Source organism: Mus musculus, chromosome 9 (genome assembly GCF_000001635.26).
Source record: "Mus musculus strain C57BL/6J chromosome 9, GRCm38.p6 C57BL/6J".
Lineage (NCBI taxonomy): Eukaryota > Metazoa > Chordata > Mammalia > Rodentia > Muridae > Mus > Mus musculus.
The window spans coordinates 35131743-35149060 of record NC_000075.6 but is presented as its reverse complement, the minus strand read 5'-3'; the positions used below and the strand labels follow the sequence as shown (position 1 = coordinate 35149060).

The following is a 17318-nucleotide window of genomic DNA, read 5'->3' as shown; positions in this document are numbered from 1 at the left end:
ACATTTTCTTGTGAAGCTCTAATGATAAATGACATGGGCAAAGCTGCCAGGCAGTGGCCAGAAAGAATCCAATTAATCCTTCACTCAATAGTTTCACTAGCTTTCTGCTTCTGCACATTGCACACAGTGACTCTCCTAAGAGTCCCAGTGTTTTGACTTAGTTTTACTAATATAAGATTTTACATAGTCTATACTTGCTTATCCAGGAACCACTCTCAAATGTTATGCAAAACTCAACTTTATATGCCTCAGTACAGGGGAACGCCAGGGCCAAGAAGTGGGAGTGGGTGGGTGGGGGAGTGGGTGTGGGAGGGTGGGAGGGACTTTTGGGATAGCATTGGAAATGTAAATGAAATAAATACCTAATTTAAAAAAAAAGAAATTGAAAAATAATGTTATGCAAAACTCGTTTCCTAACTTCAGTAGGATTTTTTCTTTCTTTCTTGGGGTCCCAATGTTGGCTCTATTTCATTTTCTAATAATTTCTTCAAACTTTCTTTGCAAGTCAAGCATTAACCCGGAACTGCCAATGTACAGTTATTGCATTGTTACCAAGATGAGAACACACAGCATGCACCTGGGCCATTAGGACTGTGCTGTGTTATGTCCCATGCCTCAATTTTTAATTGTTTAAGAATCATTACATCAGCCGGGCAGTGGTGGCTCACGCCTTTAATCCCAGCACTTGAGGGGCAGAGGCAGGGGGATTTATGAGTTTGAGGCCAGCCTGGTCTACAGAGTGAGTTCTAGGACAGCCAGGGTTACATAAAGAAACCCTGTCTTGAAAAAAAAAAATCATTACATCAAGGAACATCTAGTTTCACAGAATTCACCAGAGCAGAAGGAGAAAGAAATAAGAAAGTCAGATATAGGGCTGGAGAGATGGCTCAGGCGGTAAGAGCACTGACTGCAAAAAGTCCTGAGTTCAAATCCCAGCAACCACATGGTGGCTCACAACCACCCATGAGATCTGACGCCCTTTTCTGGTGTGTCTGAAGGCAGCTACAGTGTACTTATGTATAATAATAAATAACATTTTTTTAAAAAAGAAAGTCAGATATAATAGACACCAAGCCAACTGAAAAGCAGTCGTGCACAAATGAAATCTATACAGCTGTTGTCCAGGGCTAAGGTTAGGAGAAATGGGAACAACTGTTTTTTTACAAAGAGCTGCTGTGGGTTACTGAGATGTCTCCATCCTGGCCTACTGCAGGCAGTCCCCGATGGTGGGTCCCCTGGAGGGATGTGTCTCCTGCTTCTCAGGGTCCTAGATGCCATCCTTTTCTATAGGAGCTGCCGTGGGCTTCTGAGATGTCTCCATCCCAGACTACTGCAGGCAGTCCCTTGTTGCGCCCACCTCGGCCGGCAAGGAAGACACAAAACGGTTGGATTCTTCTCAACAGCCTTTATTGCAGGAACACCTCGATGCTGCTACGGGGACTCCGGGCACCCAGGGAGGTCTGCTTATATACTCTCAGCCCCCCCCCCCCCCCCATCCACTCACGGCAGGAGGCCACGCCACCTCACCAGGCACGTAGCTTTAGCCAATCAGGGCGGTAGGGGTATGTCTCCACCAAATATGGACTTGTTTACACCACCAGCATCATGGTGCGCCTGCGCAGCTCTCACGCTGGTCAAGGCTTATTTTCAGATGTATGAGGAAGTCAGGTGCAAGTCATAAGACTTAGCTGCAGTCCCGGGCGCCATCTTGGGACTGCTGCCACATCCGTTCCTCACAGTCCCTGTCATTGCGTGCTGTTACCAGCATAAGCTAAGATGTCCCAGTTTACAAATTTGATGATTCTATACTGTTAACAATAGTAACAGGAGGTATTTTAATCCTTTTATTTGGGAAGCTGTTCAAAATATAATGTCTTCTTCCATTGACTAATAGAAATCAGCTTTAAAAACAATGAGTTGGGTTAGAGGTGATAGAATTCTTGTTTGGCATGCATGAGATTCTGGGTTCATTCTTCAATATTTCTCCAGTATAGCAGAACAATAACAAGAATAACTAGCAGATGTGGTGCCACATGCCTGTAATCCCAATACTTGGAGGAAAGAGGCAAGAGAATCGCTTGAGATTGAGACCAACCTGGCCAGGGCTTCATAGCAAGATTCTTTTCTCAAAATAATAATAATAAACAATAATAGTAATTTATTCTTATTTAAATGGTATATATGCCTCTGGCTCCATGTATTTTTCAAAACAGGAATAATTTTAATGGTAGATGCAGCATATCTGTGATGTAAATTTTGGTGCTAAAATTTGTTTTGTACCTGGCATGCTAGTGCACGCCTTTAATGCTAACTAACTAGAGGCAGGTGGCTCTCTGAGTTTAAGGCTAGCCTGGTCTACAAAGTGGGTTCCAGGCCATCTAGAGCTATACAGTGAGATACTGTTTCCAAAAATAACAACAACAACAAAAGTTATATTAACTTATGCTAATTAGACAAAATAATGATCTTCTTTAGGACATTCTTACACATGTATATAGTGTATTCTTTGGTTGTTGTTAGCATTTTATTTTTTGTGAGTTTCACATCATGCATCCCCATCCTGTTCATCTTGCCATCCCTTCATATCCCTTCACCCTTAACAACTCCCCCACCCCCCCAAAAATCACACAAACAAACAAAAATCAAAGCATAGGAAATATCTCATGATGGAAGCTGTAGTGTGTCACAGTGTGTCCCACAGTACATTCCCCCTTTACTTGCAAAATGTTCATTGCAATGAGTCTGGTTCAAGATCTCCAGCATTTATGACACCATCAATATTGGATCCTCTTTGGGACTCCTCTCAGTTATCCTGTTGTTTTCCGCATTTTACAGCTTTGGGTCAGCCAGACTGTCCCTTTTACATGTCCCAACCTATTGCAGATGATTTAGATTTGGGTGTGGGCCATCTCAGAGCCCTGAATCTGGGCCTGTGTGAGATAGCTGAGCTGGTCAGCCTTCTTAGTTTTCCTTTTTCGTACCACCAGGGTGAGTTCTCCAGCACTGCTCTGGTCAGGTCACCCAATGGCATCAGCAGCAGGAGCCAAGGTCAGTTTTCCTGCTCTCCTGCCCTAAGGGCCAGCTTGCTGCACCCATACCTCCAGAGCCAGCTGCACTGTTCCCTGTCAAGGCAGAGGGCCCACTTCCCAAATGCTGCAGTCTTGGAAGGCTGGGCCAGCTCTTCCATGCTCACATCCTTAGGGCTGGCTAACCTGTGTCTTCTCCATCAGGGCCATCTACAATGTGTTGTGCAGACAAGGTGCAGGGCCCACTCTCCTGAGTGCTACAGGGCTAGCTCCCCAGCTCTCATGTCCCCAAAGCCAGCTCTCCTGACTGCCGGAAGGTAGTGAGGGAGCAAGGGGAGGGCATCACCCCTGGACTCAAGCCACCTCATGGCAGACAAGTGGTGGGGTCAGCTTACTTGATCTCATGACCCTGGGGCCAGCTTTTCAGATTGCAGCAGGTGGTGGGGCCAGCTCGCTCTCATCCTTGGGGCTAGCTCACCTGCACCCCTTTGACCAGGGCCAGCCCTACTGTGCAGCCCAGGTGAGGTTCAGGGTCAGCTCTCCCGAATATTGCTTCTGGTAAAGGGCAGGGCTAGCTCTCCCCAGCTCATGACCCCGTGGGCAGTTTTCCCGTCTGCCAGAAGTGGTGAGGGGTGGGGCATCACCTCTGTTCCCATGCCACCCACAGGAGACAAGTGGTGGGGTCAGCTTTCCCATACACGCTCTCTGGGCTGACTCACTCACACCCCTGTCACGACAGCCAGCTCCACTGTGCTATCTGGTCAAGGTGCAGGGCCTGTTCTCCTGAGCACTGCAGCTGTGGAGGGGCCGGGACAGTTTCGCACAGCCTCTGGACATCCACATGGTCCCTAGTGGCTGCCGCAACCACAGACCCAGCATGGTCCCCGGTGGTGGGGCTGGCCATTCACAACAAGCTACTCCTCTCTGCCCTTGAGTCTCCAGTTCCACCTTTCTTCATAATGCTCAAACTGTTCAACTTCTCTTTCTCTCCCACCTGACCACCACATACTCACACATTGTGGTAGCTCCTGCTGCAGGTTGGCCACGAGGCTGGATCCCGGGTGGCATTCTCCATCTCTGCTAATATGGAGGCAAGTAGGTGCCTTGTGGCCTGCCTGTGCTGTGTGCTGGAGGGCAGGTCTTTGGGTAGCATGGTGGTCCACAGGTCTCTGTATTCCTCCTCCCGTGCTTCCCTACCTGGATTTGATTTGATTTGATTTGATTTGATTTGATTTGATTTGATTTGATTTGATTTTTATGAATCCTAGACATAAAACAGCTTTGGCTGCCAAGCCAGACATCAAGCTAGGATGAACAAAGGACTGCCATCTGCTCTGCCCCTGACTGATGTAAGAACACCACCACCAACAAGGTGTCTCTTTGCCCATTGCCAGGAGGGAATGTACTGTCTTAGATAGGGTTTCTGTTGCTGTGATAAAAACACCATGACCAAAAACAGGCTGGGGAGAAAAGGATTTCTCCAGCTTACACTTGGACCGGGACAGTTTCGCACTGTTCATCATCAGTGGAAGTCAGAACAGGAAACCAGACAGGGCAGGAACCAGGAACTCATGCAGAGGTTATAAAGAGATGCTGCTTACTGGCTTACTCCCCAAGGCTTTCTCAGCCTGCTTTCTTATAGAGCCCAGGACCGCCACCACCTGGGCCCTCCCTCGTCAATCACTAATTAAGAAAATGCCCCACAGCTCGATCTTGTGGAGACCTTTTCTTAATTGAGGTTTCCTCTTTACAGATAACTCTAGTTTGTGTCAAGTTGACATAAAACTACCGAGCCCATGTATGTTGATCACATTTATGCTTATTCTCTCTCTCTCCTCCTCCCTTCCCTTGGAGACATAAACAGTGATTACCCTCTCCTCATGCAGTCCCTACCGCAAGTCAAGGTGCAGAGTGAGCTTTGGGGGAACCAATGACTGAGTTTATTGTGCTTTCTTATAGAGCAGACAGTGAGGGATACAGTCAGGAGTGCAGGTGACTTTAAAGTAGTCACACCGGAAGGTCCACACTTGGATGGTCACACTCCCTTGGCTGTGGATGGAGACCCTTCCCCATTTCCTTTCCATCTATATCCTCTAGTTTTCCCAAAGACTCTAAGGCCTGCACAACTAGGACAGAATTGCATACTCACACTGGTTGAAAGGGTGGCTGGGCGCTTAGGTAAGGATCCATGACTCCCTGTGCTCTCCTCCCAGGACAGAACTCAACAGTCAGCAGAGCCCAGCTATAATGATCTTTGTCGAGTAAGCCCAGCTGAACTCCTAAAGATGATAGCGATTTGGCTCAGAGGATATCCCTGTGTTCTTCCACTTTAATGACTTTTAAGAAAAACCTAGATTCCCAAGGCTCCTATTTCCAGGTCTTCAGATGTGGGTACATGACCTGGAGTAACTGCAGAAACCCAGGAACGTAAGAAGCGGACTATTGCTTAGGGTGTTGGCAACAGAGATGTCCTCCAGCTCTGTGAGTATTGCTGCTGCAAAAGACATATTTTCATTTTTGTATTGGTTCCTGTCTTATTGAAACAGGGTCTTGCTATGACAGCCAGACTAGTCTAAAACTCATGATGATTCTCCTATCTTAGCCTCCAGAGGCCCTGAGAGTGCAAGCATGTACTACTCGTGTGTGTGTGTGTGTGTGTGTGTGTGTGTGTGTGTGTGTGTGTGCATTCGTGTATGTGTTTTGCCGGGGATTGAATCCACAGTCTTTAGCATGTTGGATAAGCATACAACTACTGAGCCACATATGGGCTTGTTTTACCCCCCAGCCCCTCCAAGGTATTATTATGTAACCTTGGTTGACCTGGAAATCCCTGTGTAGACCAGTCTGGCCACAAACTCAGAGGTCTGCCTTTGCCTCCCCAGTGCCAGGATTAAAATTGTGTAATGCCACACCCAGCCTTTAAGATTTGTTTTGTTTTTTAATTTTTATTACATTAAAATAGTTTGTGCACATATTTGTCTATGTGGGGCTGTGGCCTGCTAGAAGGTATCATGGAAGACAGAGACAACTTTGGGTTGGTTTTCGTGGGTCCCAGGAATGGAGCTCAGAGCCATCCTACACACTCTTATTTTTATTTTTTAAATTATGTGAATGTCTCTGTGTGTGTAGGTTTGTGCATATTTGCTGTTGGGTTGAGATGAAGGCATCCAGTCCTGTGGAGTTACACACAGTTGTGAGTTGGCTGATATGGGTGCTGAGAACCAAACTGGTCCTCCTCAAGAGCAGAATGCGCTCTTAACTGCTGATCTCTCTCCAGCCCCCACCCCTTAGTTTTATCTTTTTAATGTCTGAATAGTTTCCTTTCTATGTGCTTTTAAGTTCTGCATACTGATTTACTAGGTAAGTTATTGTAGAAAATTGAAAATATGTGTATACTTTTTCTAATGAAAATTCTAAGAAGTAATTTCAAAAGTAATGGCAACTTGAAGTTTAAAGACTGTTGCTTCAGCCAAAAAGGAAATAATCATAAAAGCAGAAGACCACCTTTCCAGTTGCCCAGTTGCTGTCAAAGGGGAAGGCAGAGGCTCCAGGAAGACATATTCTTCATTGCTCATGTGCCCGATGAGTTTCCATATGTCTAAAGAGTTATGTAAACAGGAAAGTGGGTTTTGAGATGCCCCTGGGTTTCAGTGTGCTGGGGTTTCCTTGTCATCCAGTTGAGGTCTACGTTAGCAGTGAGGGTGAGGCAGGGTATAGTTTTCATAGATAATCACTGAGTGGCCTGTGGAAGATATGCATTTGTGTCTCCTGTTCCCAGGCATAATTTTTAACAGATGTTTGTGTGTTTATTGACCATTGACTCTTGACCAAACTCTTGATAAGATGATCTTAACAGAAAATTAATGATGTAAAAAGTAATTACGAGCTGGCAGTGGTGGCGCATGCCTTTAATCCTGGCACTTGGGAGGCAGAGGCAGGCGGATTTCTGAGTTCCAGGCCAGCCTGGTTTACAGAGTGAGTTCCAGGACAGCCAGGGCTACACAGAGCAACCCTGTCTTGGGGGAAAAAAAACAAAACTAATTACTAATTTTGAACATTAGAAATTGTGTTAACAAGGAAAAACAACAGTAGCCTTGTATATCAGTTTATCAAACCTGAGATGTTGCTAAGGGAAGGGGCCTCTGAGAAGCATGCATGTTGCCAGACATGTATTTGTGTGTGCATATGCACTTGGTAGAGGACCAGCCGGAGATGAATCTTATCTTCCAGAAAGAGTAGCCAGTGCAGTGACAGCAAACCTCAAAAGTCAAGTAAGAATGAGAAAAGCCAAAAAGTGGCAAGGGGTTCCAGTGGTGGCTCTATGGGACCAGAGGCTGGGGTCGGGGCAGGGAGGAGTGAGAAATGCAGAGCAAGAACCACCTGACTCACTCAGCGTCCGTAAGTTCAGCTTAGGTTCAAACTAAACAAAATTTAAGAAATGTCAGGCAGGAGCCTTTGTAAGGAGTACCGTGGAATTGTTTATTACACTGTGAACATTCAAGGGGGTGGGTTTGGGGGAAATATAAGGTTGTCCTGGTGTGGTCTTTTAAAGGATGCCAGCAGGAGGGTGCGGTTGGGGAATTCCTTGTTGCTTCTCAAGCTACACAAACAGGAAAGGTTTGGGGTGGTAGGGTTGCTGCGGGGTATTGATCATGCCAAGCAGAGCAGGTGCTCCGTCAAGCCAACTCGCTTGGTGGCATTTGCCAGAGAGGCCTCCAAGCCGTTTTGCCTAGTGGCTAGACAAGGCTTCCACTATGGTGGCCGGAGCCTCAGGACTGCTCAGGCCTTTGTATCTGTGTCCTGTGTAAAGTGGGATCATTGCCGTACCCAGGCACTTGGCTTGTGAGAAGCAAATGAATTACTGCATGTACTGGCTTAACATGGGGTCTAGTTATAAACTCACGTTAGTAACTCAAGCCAGGGTTCTGAAGGATAGTGACACTTCTGTTTTGTTAAGCTCTTACTTTGAAACAGTGAAAGGACAGCAATAACACACGTGTCCCAAGGAAAGTAGTGGAGACAAACGAAGACTTCCGTCTCCCTTCCCCCTCCATTTAGATACAGTGCTGCTGTGGATACAAGTATGGAAATGGAAAAACTTAATTTTAAAAAATCTCACACTTGAAATTTTTATTACTTTTGAGAGAGAGAGAGAGAGAGAGAGAGAGAGAGAGAGAGAGAGAGAATGAATGTGTGTGTATGCAAATGTGGGTGCAGGTGCCTGCAGAGGCCAGAAGTGTCGGGTCTCACTGAAGCAGGAGTTACAGGCAGTTCATTATTGACTGTGCCTATTTCCGTGTCTCATGTAAAGTAGGACTCTTGTCCCACATAGGATCCACTGCAACCCCCCAGTTACATCCATTTACTCTCCTCTGGAGCAATTCCTCAGCCTTTTTTCCTCTCTTCTAGCTTTAACATTTGGGTTTTGTTTTGCTTATTGAGACAGGGTCTCCTTATATTGCTTACACTGACCTCAAATCCCTGGGCTCAGCCTCCCAAATGATGGACTGCAGGCATGCACTATTAGACCCTTAAAGCCGACCTCTTTGGCAGAGTAATAAAGCCACTCACGTTGGGAATGCTTTGGGGTTTGGGAATGTGCTGGGGTTTCCTTGTGATTGATTTGGAGTCTGCATTAGCAGTGGGGTTGAGAGGGCGTTGGTCCTGTGTAACTGTCGAATGGCCAGTGAGAGAAACTGAGCTTGCACAGGGGTCTCCTGTTCCCCAGCATTTTTTTAACAGATGTTTGTGTGTTTATTGGTCTTCAGCTCTTGACCACATTCCTGAAGTTCAGCGGCAGGTGAGACTCTGGCAGTGGGTTGGAGGCTGGCAGTTGAAAGCAGCATTGCGAAAGAAACATTTATTTGTTTGTTTGTTTGTTTATTTATTTATTTATAAAACAAAGAGATCTTATTCCATTTGGGACACAAATGTTCTTTCAAGGTTTAAAATCCAAAAAAAGAGCCAAATTCATGCATTCATTTGTGCGGTAATCACTGAATGTCTACCATATGAGGTGCCAGGGATGAGTAGTAAGAATAAATAAGTGAAATGTGTTCTTGAACTTTTTGTTCTCATGGGAAGGTGGACAGGAAAACTGTGTGGTAAGTCAGTGGTAGGGGGAGAATAGACAAAGGAGGGCCATAGACTCTGACCAGGCTGCCAAGCTGACCTGAAATCCAAGGGAGGCAAAGAAGCTTCAAGAATCCCTGCTGTGGGGATCTGGCTGGCAGTGGGAACTGTAACCGTGTGCCTAGAGAGAGAGCACTTGTCAACTCAGCGGGAGGTGGCCCAAATGTGGGTGCAGCAGGAAAGGGGGTGAATGAACTAACTGGGCTGTGGCCTCACACTAGCATGCAGGGCTCCAAAAACCCCTGTGGGGTTCCAGCAGCTTCTGGGGAAGGAAGGCCAAAGCCTGGGGGGTTTCTCCATGCTGAGGTGGGTGGAGGACAGGTGAGGGCTGGCTCGGTGAGATTCCTGTCTCCCTGCACCCTGGGTGGCTGGGCCAGATCCTTGACAAGCCTGGGCAGACTAGGGCTCACTCTCTGGAACCCCAGGAGCCCCAGGCTACCTGCCCTGGGCCGTGCGTCCTCTGCCAGCTGAATCAGGCTGTTTTCCAGTGTCAACCTCCTCTTTGTTCCAGGATCTCTCCCCAACTCTGAGAGAGTTCCCTTGCCAAGGCCCATATCTCTCTCTCTCTCTCTCTCTCTCTCTCTCTCTCTCTCTCTCTCTCTCTCTCTCTCTCTCTCTCTCTCTCTCTCTCGGTGTGTGAGAAAGTTCCTGAATGTCTCCCACCCGCTGGCTGGTGTAGTTCTCATACCAACACTGCCAGCATAGTGCCGTTATCACCGTCAGTTATATAGGTGAGAGAAATTGAGCAACAGAGAGGGTTGGCCGCTTGCCCTTGATCACACAGCCAGTGGATGCAGACTCCGGGGTTGTACCCAGGCTACTCGGCCCAAACTTCTATTCTCATCCTCTACCTTGCACTACAGATGTTATGTCATTTTCCTCAAGGCCCCGGAAAGGTCCAGGGTGCCCTTCAGTCTCTTTTACAAAGTCTCTTGGCTCTTGAGATTCATGTGCCTGGTGTCTGACCATGGGTTATTAGAGAGTCGTGAAGAGTGAAAAGCAAGAGTTTCTTTCCAGAAGGTTGTGAAGATCTTGTGCCTTATTTCCAGGGTCAGGTCCAGAGAATGAGACTTAACTCCCCTGGTGATCCAGACGGCATGCTTTACTCAATGCTAACAGCAGCTGAGAGGCAGCTTTTGTGTTCACCGTTTTTAACAGTCGAACAATCTGAGCCTCTAAGAGGCCATATGATCAGGGTCACCCAGCAGAAAAGGTAAACTATTTGGCTACTCTGATCCCATACTCGGGGCTCTCCACCATGCCACCCTGTCTCAGAGGCGATGGAATGGGTGTGTGCTTGGTGTGTCACCTGCATATGGCAACCGAGCTTTAGAAGAACTGGGTTGCCATCTTGAAAGACCACTTCAAGCTAAAGTGGCCTTTGTTCCAGTCTTGCCTCTGCTGTGTCCTCAGCAGCACACTGGATGAGCTCTGAATTCCCACCGCTCTCCCTCTCATTCACGCAAGTACAGGAGAACCATCTGCATCCTCAGAGCCAGTGTGAAAGTGCAGGCTGCTGGTTCGCAGCTGGGTGCTGATGTAAGTCTCAGGGAATGTTATTCCCTGGATGATCGGACCTGAGTCCCACAGAGAAAGCGTGTGGGGCTCTTTAGAAACATCCAGCTGATTTTGCAACACCAGGTCACCATCCTTCCCTCCCCCAGTAACCTTTGTTCAGGCACCAGCTGTGCCACATGTTATCGACAGTAGTGACCTAACCATAGCCAGGTGGTGCTAGACCAGAGCATTCGAATGTAGTCTGCTCAGGAAAATTATAGGATTTCTCCCCGACCCCTCCAGACACGGTTTCTCTGTGTAACAGTCTGGGCTTGCCCTGGAACTCACTCTGTACACTAGACTGGCCTCAAACTCACAAGAGATCTTGCCTGCTTAGACTAAGAGTGTGAGCCCGCACACTGGGCTCAGGATTTCTTGATTATTAAAACTGATATTCTAGCACTTGGGAGACAAAGGCAGGATCTCCACAAGTTCAAATCCAGCCTGATCTATTTAGTGATTTCTAGGCCAGCCCTAGGCTACAAAGTGAAAGTGTATCAATTAGACAGACACACAAATAAACAAACATTCTGCCCTAGTTAGGGTTGCTATTGCTTTGTTGAAACACCCATCACCAAAAACAAGTTGGAGAGGAAAAGGATAATTTGTCTTAAACTTCCACAGCAGTGTTGATCATGGGAGGAAGTCAGGATAGAAACTCAAATAGGGCAGGAACTTGAAGTCAGGAGCTGATGCAAAGGCCACGACGGGGTTCTTCTTGCTGGCTTGTGCCCTGTGGTTTGCTCAGCCTGCTTTCTTTGAGAACCCAGGACCACCAGCCAAGGGGTGGCATCACTTTGACCCTCCCCCATCAATCACTAATTACGAAAATGCTGGATCTTATGGAGGTGTTCTCTCAATTGAGGCTAGAAAACTATCTAGCACAATTGACTCATTGTCAACTTGACACACGCACCACTGTTAAGCTATAGCCTCTCCTTTCTTGATTGTCCTCAAGGTCACAGATTAATAACACTGCAATATAAAATATTTTACAAGCTTAAAAATCCCACAGTCTTTACAATTCAAACACTTTTAACATTCCGAAGGATGGTTTGGAAATCTCTACAGACATTTGATTGTTCCAGAGGAAGGGGACACTAGCATCCAAGCTGAGGCTAGGCTACTGCAGAATTAGACACGATACAGTACACTGCGCCATAGAGCCATCCAAGCCAGAGTCATTGATGGTGCTACCCGAGAAACCTGGATTCAACATCTAACGAGTTGTGTGCTTATTTGTGTTACCACAGTGTGTGCAGAGGTCAGAGACCAGCTTGCAAGAGTTGGTTTTCTCCATCTACCATGTGGGTTTAAATTCAAGTTATCATGTGCCTTTACCCCATCAGCACTTCTGAAGTGCTCTATAAGCAGCAGACATTGCTCTAAGAGCTTCTCAGGTAACTGACTCACTTCATATATAACATAAGAACTGTTGCTGTCTTCACTTGGTAGATGGTAACACAGAAGTTAAGTAACTAGACCAAATTCCCAACTGGGAGCCACAGTCCTACTCGGAGCGAGTGAGAAGCAGGCACGGGTAGGCCTTAAGCCCAGACAGCCTGGCTCCAGAGTCCACACTGAGCCACTAAGCTACTTAAGGGAGCCACTAAGACTCAAGCTATACTGCCTGCTTTGCATCCAGAAAGCCACATGCCTAGCCATTCGCATACAAGAAGTGAGAAACTTTTGGTCACTCACTGTGCCTGAAACATGTGTTTAATATCATGAGGGGCCAGAGAACCAAGAGTAAAAGCTTTTTTTTTTTTTTTTTTTTTTTTTTTGGCCATGAATGTTGCTTACCTCGTGAATTTAATGGTCTTACTTTCTAATCAGACTGTGCTGTGTTGTTGTAGATATAAAAACAACTGTGGTGTACCCTGCCACAGAGAAACACCTGCAAAAATACATGCGTCAGGACCTCCGCCTGATCCGAGAGACTGGAGATGACTACAGGACCATCACCTTACCCTACCTGGAATCCCAGAGCCTTAGCATCCAGGTGACTGACTGCCAAGTCTCATACACTGTCCTGAAGCTAGTTTGTCTTTTCGCAAGCCCCTGTTGGGGTCGTCCCAGAAATAGTACACAAATACCCAAGGGCCTGGACAGTCTGTGTGACTGTGAGGCTGCAAAGAGGAGTGTAGACGGACTCTGTGGGGTAGAGCTGCCTGGTGTGGGCTGGTTGCCCTTTTATTCAGGACAGTCAGTGCAGGCTTTGTGATCTTTTGCCCTTTATGAGGTACTGGGGCTTGCTACTGATGTTCTCTGAGAAGTCCATCTCACCGGGGAAATGTTATCTGCTCTGTAGTAGCCCTGGACAGCCTCTGACTGTGTCCTCACTAAAGATCTGTGAGTGGGTAAAAGCCTTCTGTTGGGCTAGATGACCTTGATCCAGCCTCTTATCCCCCTAGTCTTTCCTGTAGCAATCCAGCCTGCAGGAGCCAAGTCTTGGAGCGAACACTTCCTGTCACTCAGTCCCCCTTGTGTTCGTTCCACAGCAGGCTGTATTCTGTCGTCCCCAGTGTGTGTTTAGTATAGACCTGTGTATACAAAGGTGACAGAGTGATGTGGCTGAGCCAGATACAGGATGCTTAGCTCAGATATCCTGGCAGTTCTTTGGGTTTAGGCCCAGTGCCAACCAGAGCCTCTGCCTGGAATTAGCCCCATGTGGCTACTCACAGTTAAATATGATTGATGCATATTGATGAGTCACTTCCTTGCCCACTCACTGGCTTCAGTGGCTCCCCACTGTCGCTCACGGGCGTTCTCTTTGGGCCCTTTTTATCCTCCTTCCAGACTCAGGGGTACATGGTAGAGAGTATTCTTAGGTGGGAATACACAGCCATTCCTCTTGAGTTCAGAAGTGGGAGGCTGCTGTTCTCTCAGTTGTAAGGGAGAGAAGTGAGGAGGCGGGAGACGTTGTTCCACTCGGGAGGCCATGTGCTGAGACCGGGCAGTCCAGCCGGTGCCCCCCACCTCGCCCCCCAGCAGCGTTTGCTCACAGATTCCTTCGGATCAAGGTCTTTTATTTTCTCCTCTCTTTTGTAAAAATCAAGGCAAGGTGTCCTAGTTTCCTTTCCGCTGCTATGATTAAAATATCCTGATATAAAGCGACCTGGGGTGGGGCTATTTTAGCTCACAATTCCAGCTTCACAGTTCCCCACAGCTCATCATTTTGGGGAAGTCACAGTGTCGGGAGCCGAGACAACCGGGCACATCACGCCCACAGGTAAGAGCGGAGAGGATGAGTACCTGCATGCTGACTGCTCGGCCAGCTTTCTCAGCGTTTGCTCAGTCCAGGGCCCCAACCCAGGGAGCGGGCCCCACCCATATTCATCAGTGAAATCACTTAAGACAGTTCCCTACAGCAGTGGTTCTCAACCTTCCTAATGCTGTGATCCTTTAATGCTCCCTCATGCTGTGGTGACCCCCACCCCAACCCCCAGCCATAGCATTACTTGGCTGATACTTCATAACAGTAATTTTGCTATTGTGAATTGTAAATAGCTGATATGCGACCCCCCTGAAAGGGTCATTCAACCTCCAAGGCGGTTGAGAAACAGCTGCCATACAGGCATGCCCACAACCTGCTCTAGACGAGTCCTCATTGACACTCTCTCTGCCTAGGTGATTTTTTTTGTTGTATCAAGTTGACACTTAAAACTGTAACAACCACACAAAGTCTCGTGTAGCTCAGGTTGGCCTCACACAGCTCAGGTTGGCCTCATACTCACTATGCAGCAGAAGATGACCTTGAACTTCAGATCTTTCTACTCCTCCTGCCCCTTTTCCCAGATGCTAAGGTCACAGGTGTATATTTCCACACTCAGTGTATGTGGTATTAGGGATTAAACATGGGGCCTTATTCATACTAGGCAAGCATTCTACCAGAATCTGTACATCCCCACCCTCTTTCTTTAAAAGAAAAAACAACAACAACAACAACAAAACGGGTATTTGTTCTGTCTTCTGAGTGGAAAGGAAGTGTCTCTACATTCGTAAATAACTTCTGTGGAGGATCCTAGAGGGACCTTCTAGAACTTGCGTTCTGTGGGGCTGTTTGTACATATCTGGGATTCGAGAGGAGAGGCCCTCGTCTAGTTGACATGAGTCGTGTAACTACCTTACTGTGCACCATTACCCAGTTCTTCTTGTAAACAAACGTAGTTCAGCAGAACTCCTTTCTTTCAGATCTGATTGACACAAGCTTCCCGAGTAACTGGCAGCCGTCTCTGTATGATTGAGTATCTGCCGTGCAGGGCTTTAAGGAGGCTCCAGCTGACAAGCTCTTGCTAGTGGCCACAGACTGTCAGGGGAGAGGGACATGCAGGTAGACAGTTGTGATAATGACACATGCCCACTGGTGGGCTATGTGAGCATAGTGGTGATGCAGTGAGAGGGACCAGTACAGACTTGGGGTCACAGAGGGGTGCTGAGTTCCAGGGACTATAGAGAAGTTGTATTGATGTGACGAGGCACTGGTAACTCAGGGCTCAGTGAGGACAGCCCTGAGTGGCCGGGAGGAAATCTGTGGATTGTATTCAGAAGACTGAAAGTTCACAGGCAGTGGGAAACATTCTTTTTTTTTTTTTTTTTTTTTTAAAGATTTATTATTTTATGTAAGTACACTGTAGCTGTCTTCAGACACACCAGAAGAGGGCGTCAGATCTTGTTATGGATGGTTGTGAGCCACCATGTGGTTGCTGGGATTTGAACTCTGGACCTTTGGAAGAGCAGTCAGGTGCTCTTACCCACTGAGCCATCTCACCAGCCCGGAAACATTCTTAAAAATAGCAGCAGCAGACTATTTTGTATCTTCTGTCTGGCCCTTCAAGGACTAAAACTGGGGCTTACGCTTTCTATTCTTAAGTTTTGACATTTTATTTTTTGTGTTTTATTTTATGTCTATGTGTGTGCACACATGCACACACCATAGTGCACAGGTGTAGCTCAGAGGATTACTTGTGTGCTCTGGGGATGAGACTTAGTCATCAAGCTTGGCAGTAAGTGCCCTTGTCTATAAGCCGTCTTGACAGCCCCACATGTACATTTAATACATCTATGCTCTTCATTTATTTTTCCCTGCCATGGGTATAGGTGTGTGGTGTGTGTGCACATCTGTATACATGTTTGAATCTATGTAGGTGCGCATGTGTGCCGATGCAGGTGCACATGCCTCATGTACTTGTGGAGGCCAGAGGTTGATGCTGGATGTTTATTTCCTGACTTGAGAGCATGTAGATTCAGCTAGGGTAGCTAGCCAGCTTGCCTTGGGCATTCCTGACCTCAGTCTCCTGAGCACTGGGATAGACTACCAGCCCCTTTTGATTGGGATCCTAGGGATCTCAACTCCGATTGGCCCTTCTGCTTATGTGGTCAGTGCTTGATCTCCTGCGCCATTTTTTCCAACTCTAAATATCTGTGATGTTTCTAAGGATGTGGATAGTGTGATCGAATTGAACAAATGCAAATGGAGCAGGACTAGAAACCAGCATGGATCCAAAGCAGGGAAGGACAAGGTGCCACTCAGGAGGAGGCTCCAGCTGGGTTTCAGGGCTCAGAATGGTGATTCAGAGAGGAAGGACTGTGGGGTGACCCCGGGTCCTACCAGAGTGAAGAGTGCACAGTGGAGTCTGCATTCACGAGGGCAGGATGTTGACCACTACGGGAGGGAAGCTTGTGTGGAAGACAGCATGCTCAGTTTGGGGTTTATTGTGCACATCCTAGGTGCCAGAAACTGTTGTAGGCATTTTACATACATTACCTCAGATCTTCACAAGACAGAAAACCATGCCGTCTGGTTCCAGTATCCGGGTTCTTAGAAAGTTACTCTGTCTGGTTCCTGAAATCTGAAGTACTTATAACTTCCTAGTAAAACATCCAGTAAAAGACACAAAGTGGCAGCGGTGTGTCTGGGCCTGGAGCCTTCAAGATCACCTGGCTGTAAATGCCCATCTGCAAGCCGTGGCATCCGGCCTCCGCATCTGCTAGTGTTTGGAGTCCTCTGGCCAGGAGCAGTGGGGCATTTTCCTTAGCCTCTGAGCAGAGGTTTCCTTGCCTGGAAATTGTGACTCACAGCTCCTCCGTGTTAGGTGTGTGAGAACTGGGAGGCATCCCAGTTACCATGTGCCCACCGTTGTTGCCAGCACAGAAAAGGATTCCAAGTGGAGCTGCATTAGCATACGCGGATAGAGCCCAGGAATGGAGAAGTGTGCTGTGCAGACGTGGATGGCATAGACAGGCGGGAAAGCATGGCCAGAGGGTGTGCGCGTGTGTAGAGCTAAGAATGGAAAGGGACCAGGTGTCCCTTGGGAGGTCCAGGGAAGAAAGAGGACTTACAGGTTGTTGCCAGTGTCACGCTGTAGCTCCATGGATTCTAGAAAGCACTACTCACCAGCATTGGCTTTCAGGGGCAGTCCTTCCACTCCCTGACCCTGTGTAATATGTGTGAATTTCGCTCCCTTCTTTCCCAGCCTGTCTTCTCTGGGCTGCTGGCCATGGGACTTCCTGTGGATGCAGGTTCCTGCCCCCTGGTCTGACTCTCCCCTGGAGGCAGGATGTGCTGGGCCCAGGCTCCTAGGCTTGGAATTAGATGGGCTT

The 17318-nt window shown here is 47.5% G+C and overlaps 1 protein-coding gene and 1 non-coding gene across 2 annotated transcripts in view; one reads left to right on the top strand and one right to left on the bottom strand.

Moving 5' to 3' along the window:
* Positions 1 to 17318, top strand: part of Dcps (decapping enzyme, scavenger) — a 51574-nt gene that overhangs the window by 26927 nt on the left and 7329 nt on the right. Inside the window, exon 3 of the mRNA NM_027030.2 lies at positions 12572 to 12717. Coding sequence (NP_081306.1) covers positions 12572 to 12717 — 146 coding nt within the window. The remainder of the gene's footprint in view (positions 1 to 12571; positions 12718 to 17318) is intronic.
* Positions 4282 to 4425, bottom strand: Gm24262. The gene has a single exon (XR_003948474.1). It is a non-coding gene; the product is annotated as a small nucleolar RNA SNORA48 (small nucleolar RNA).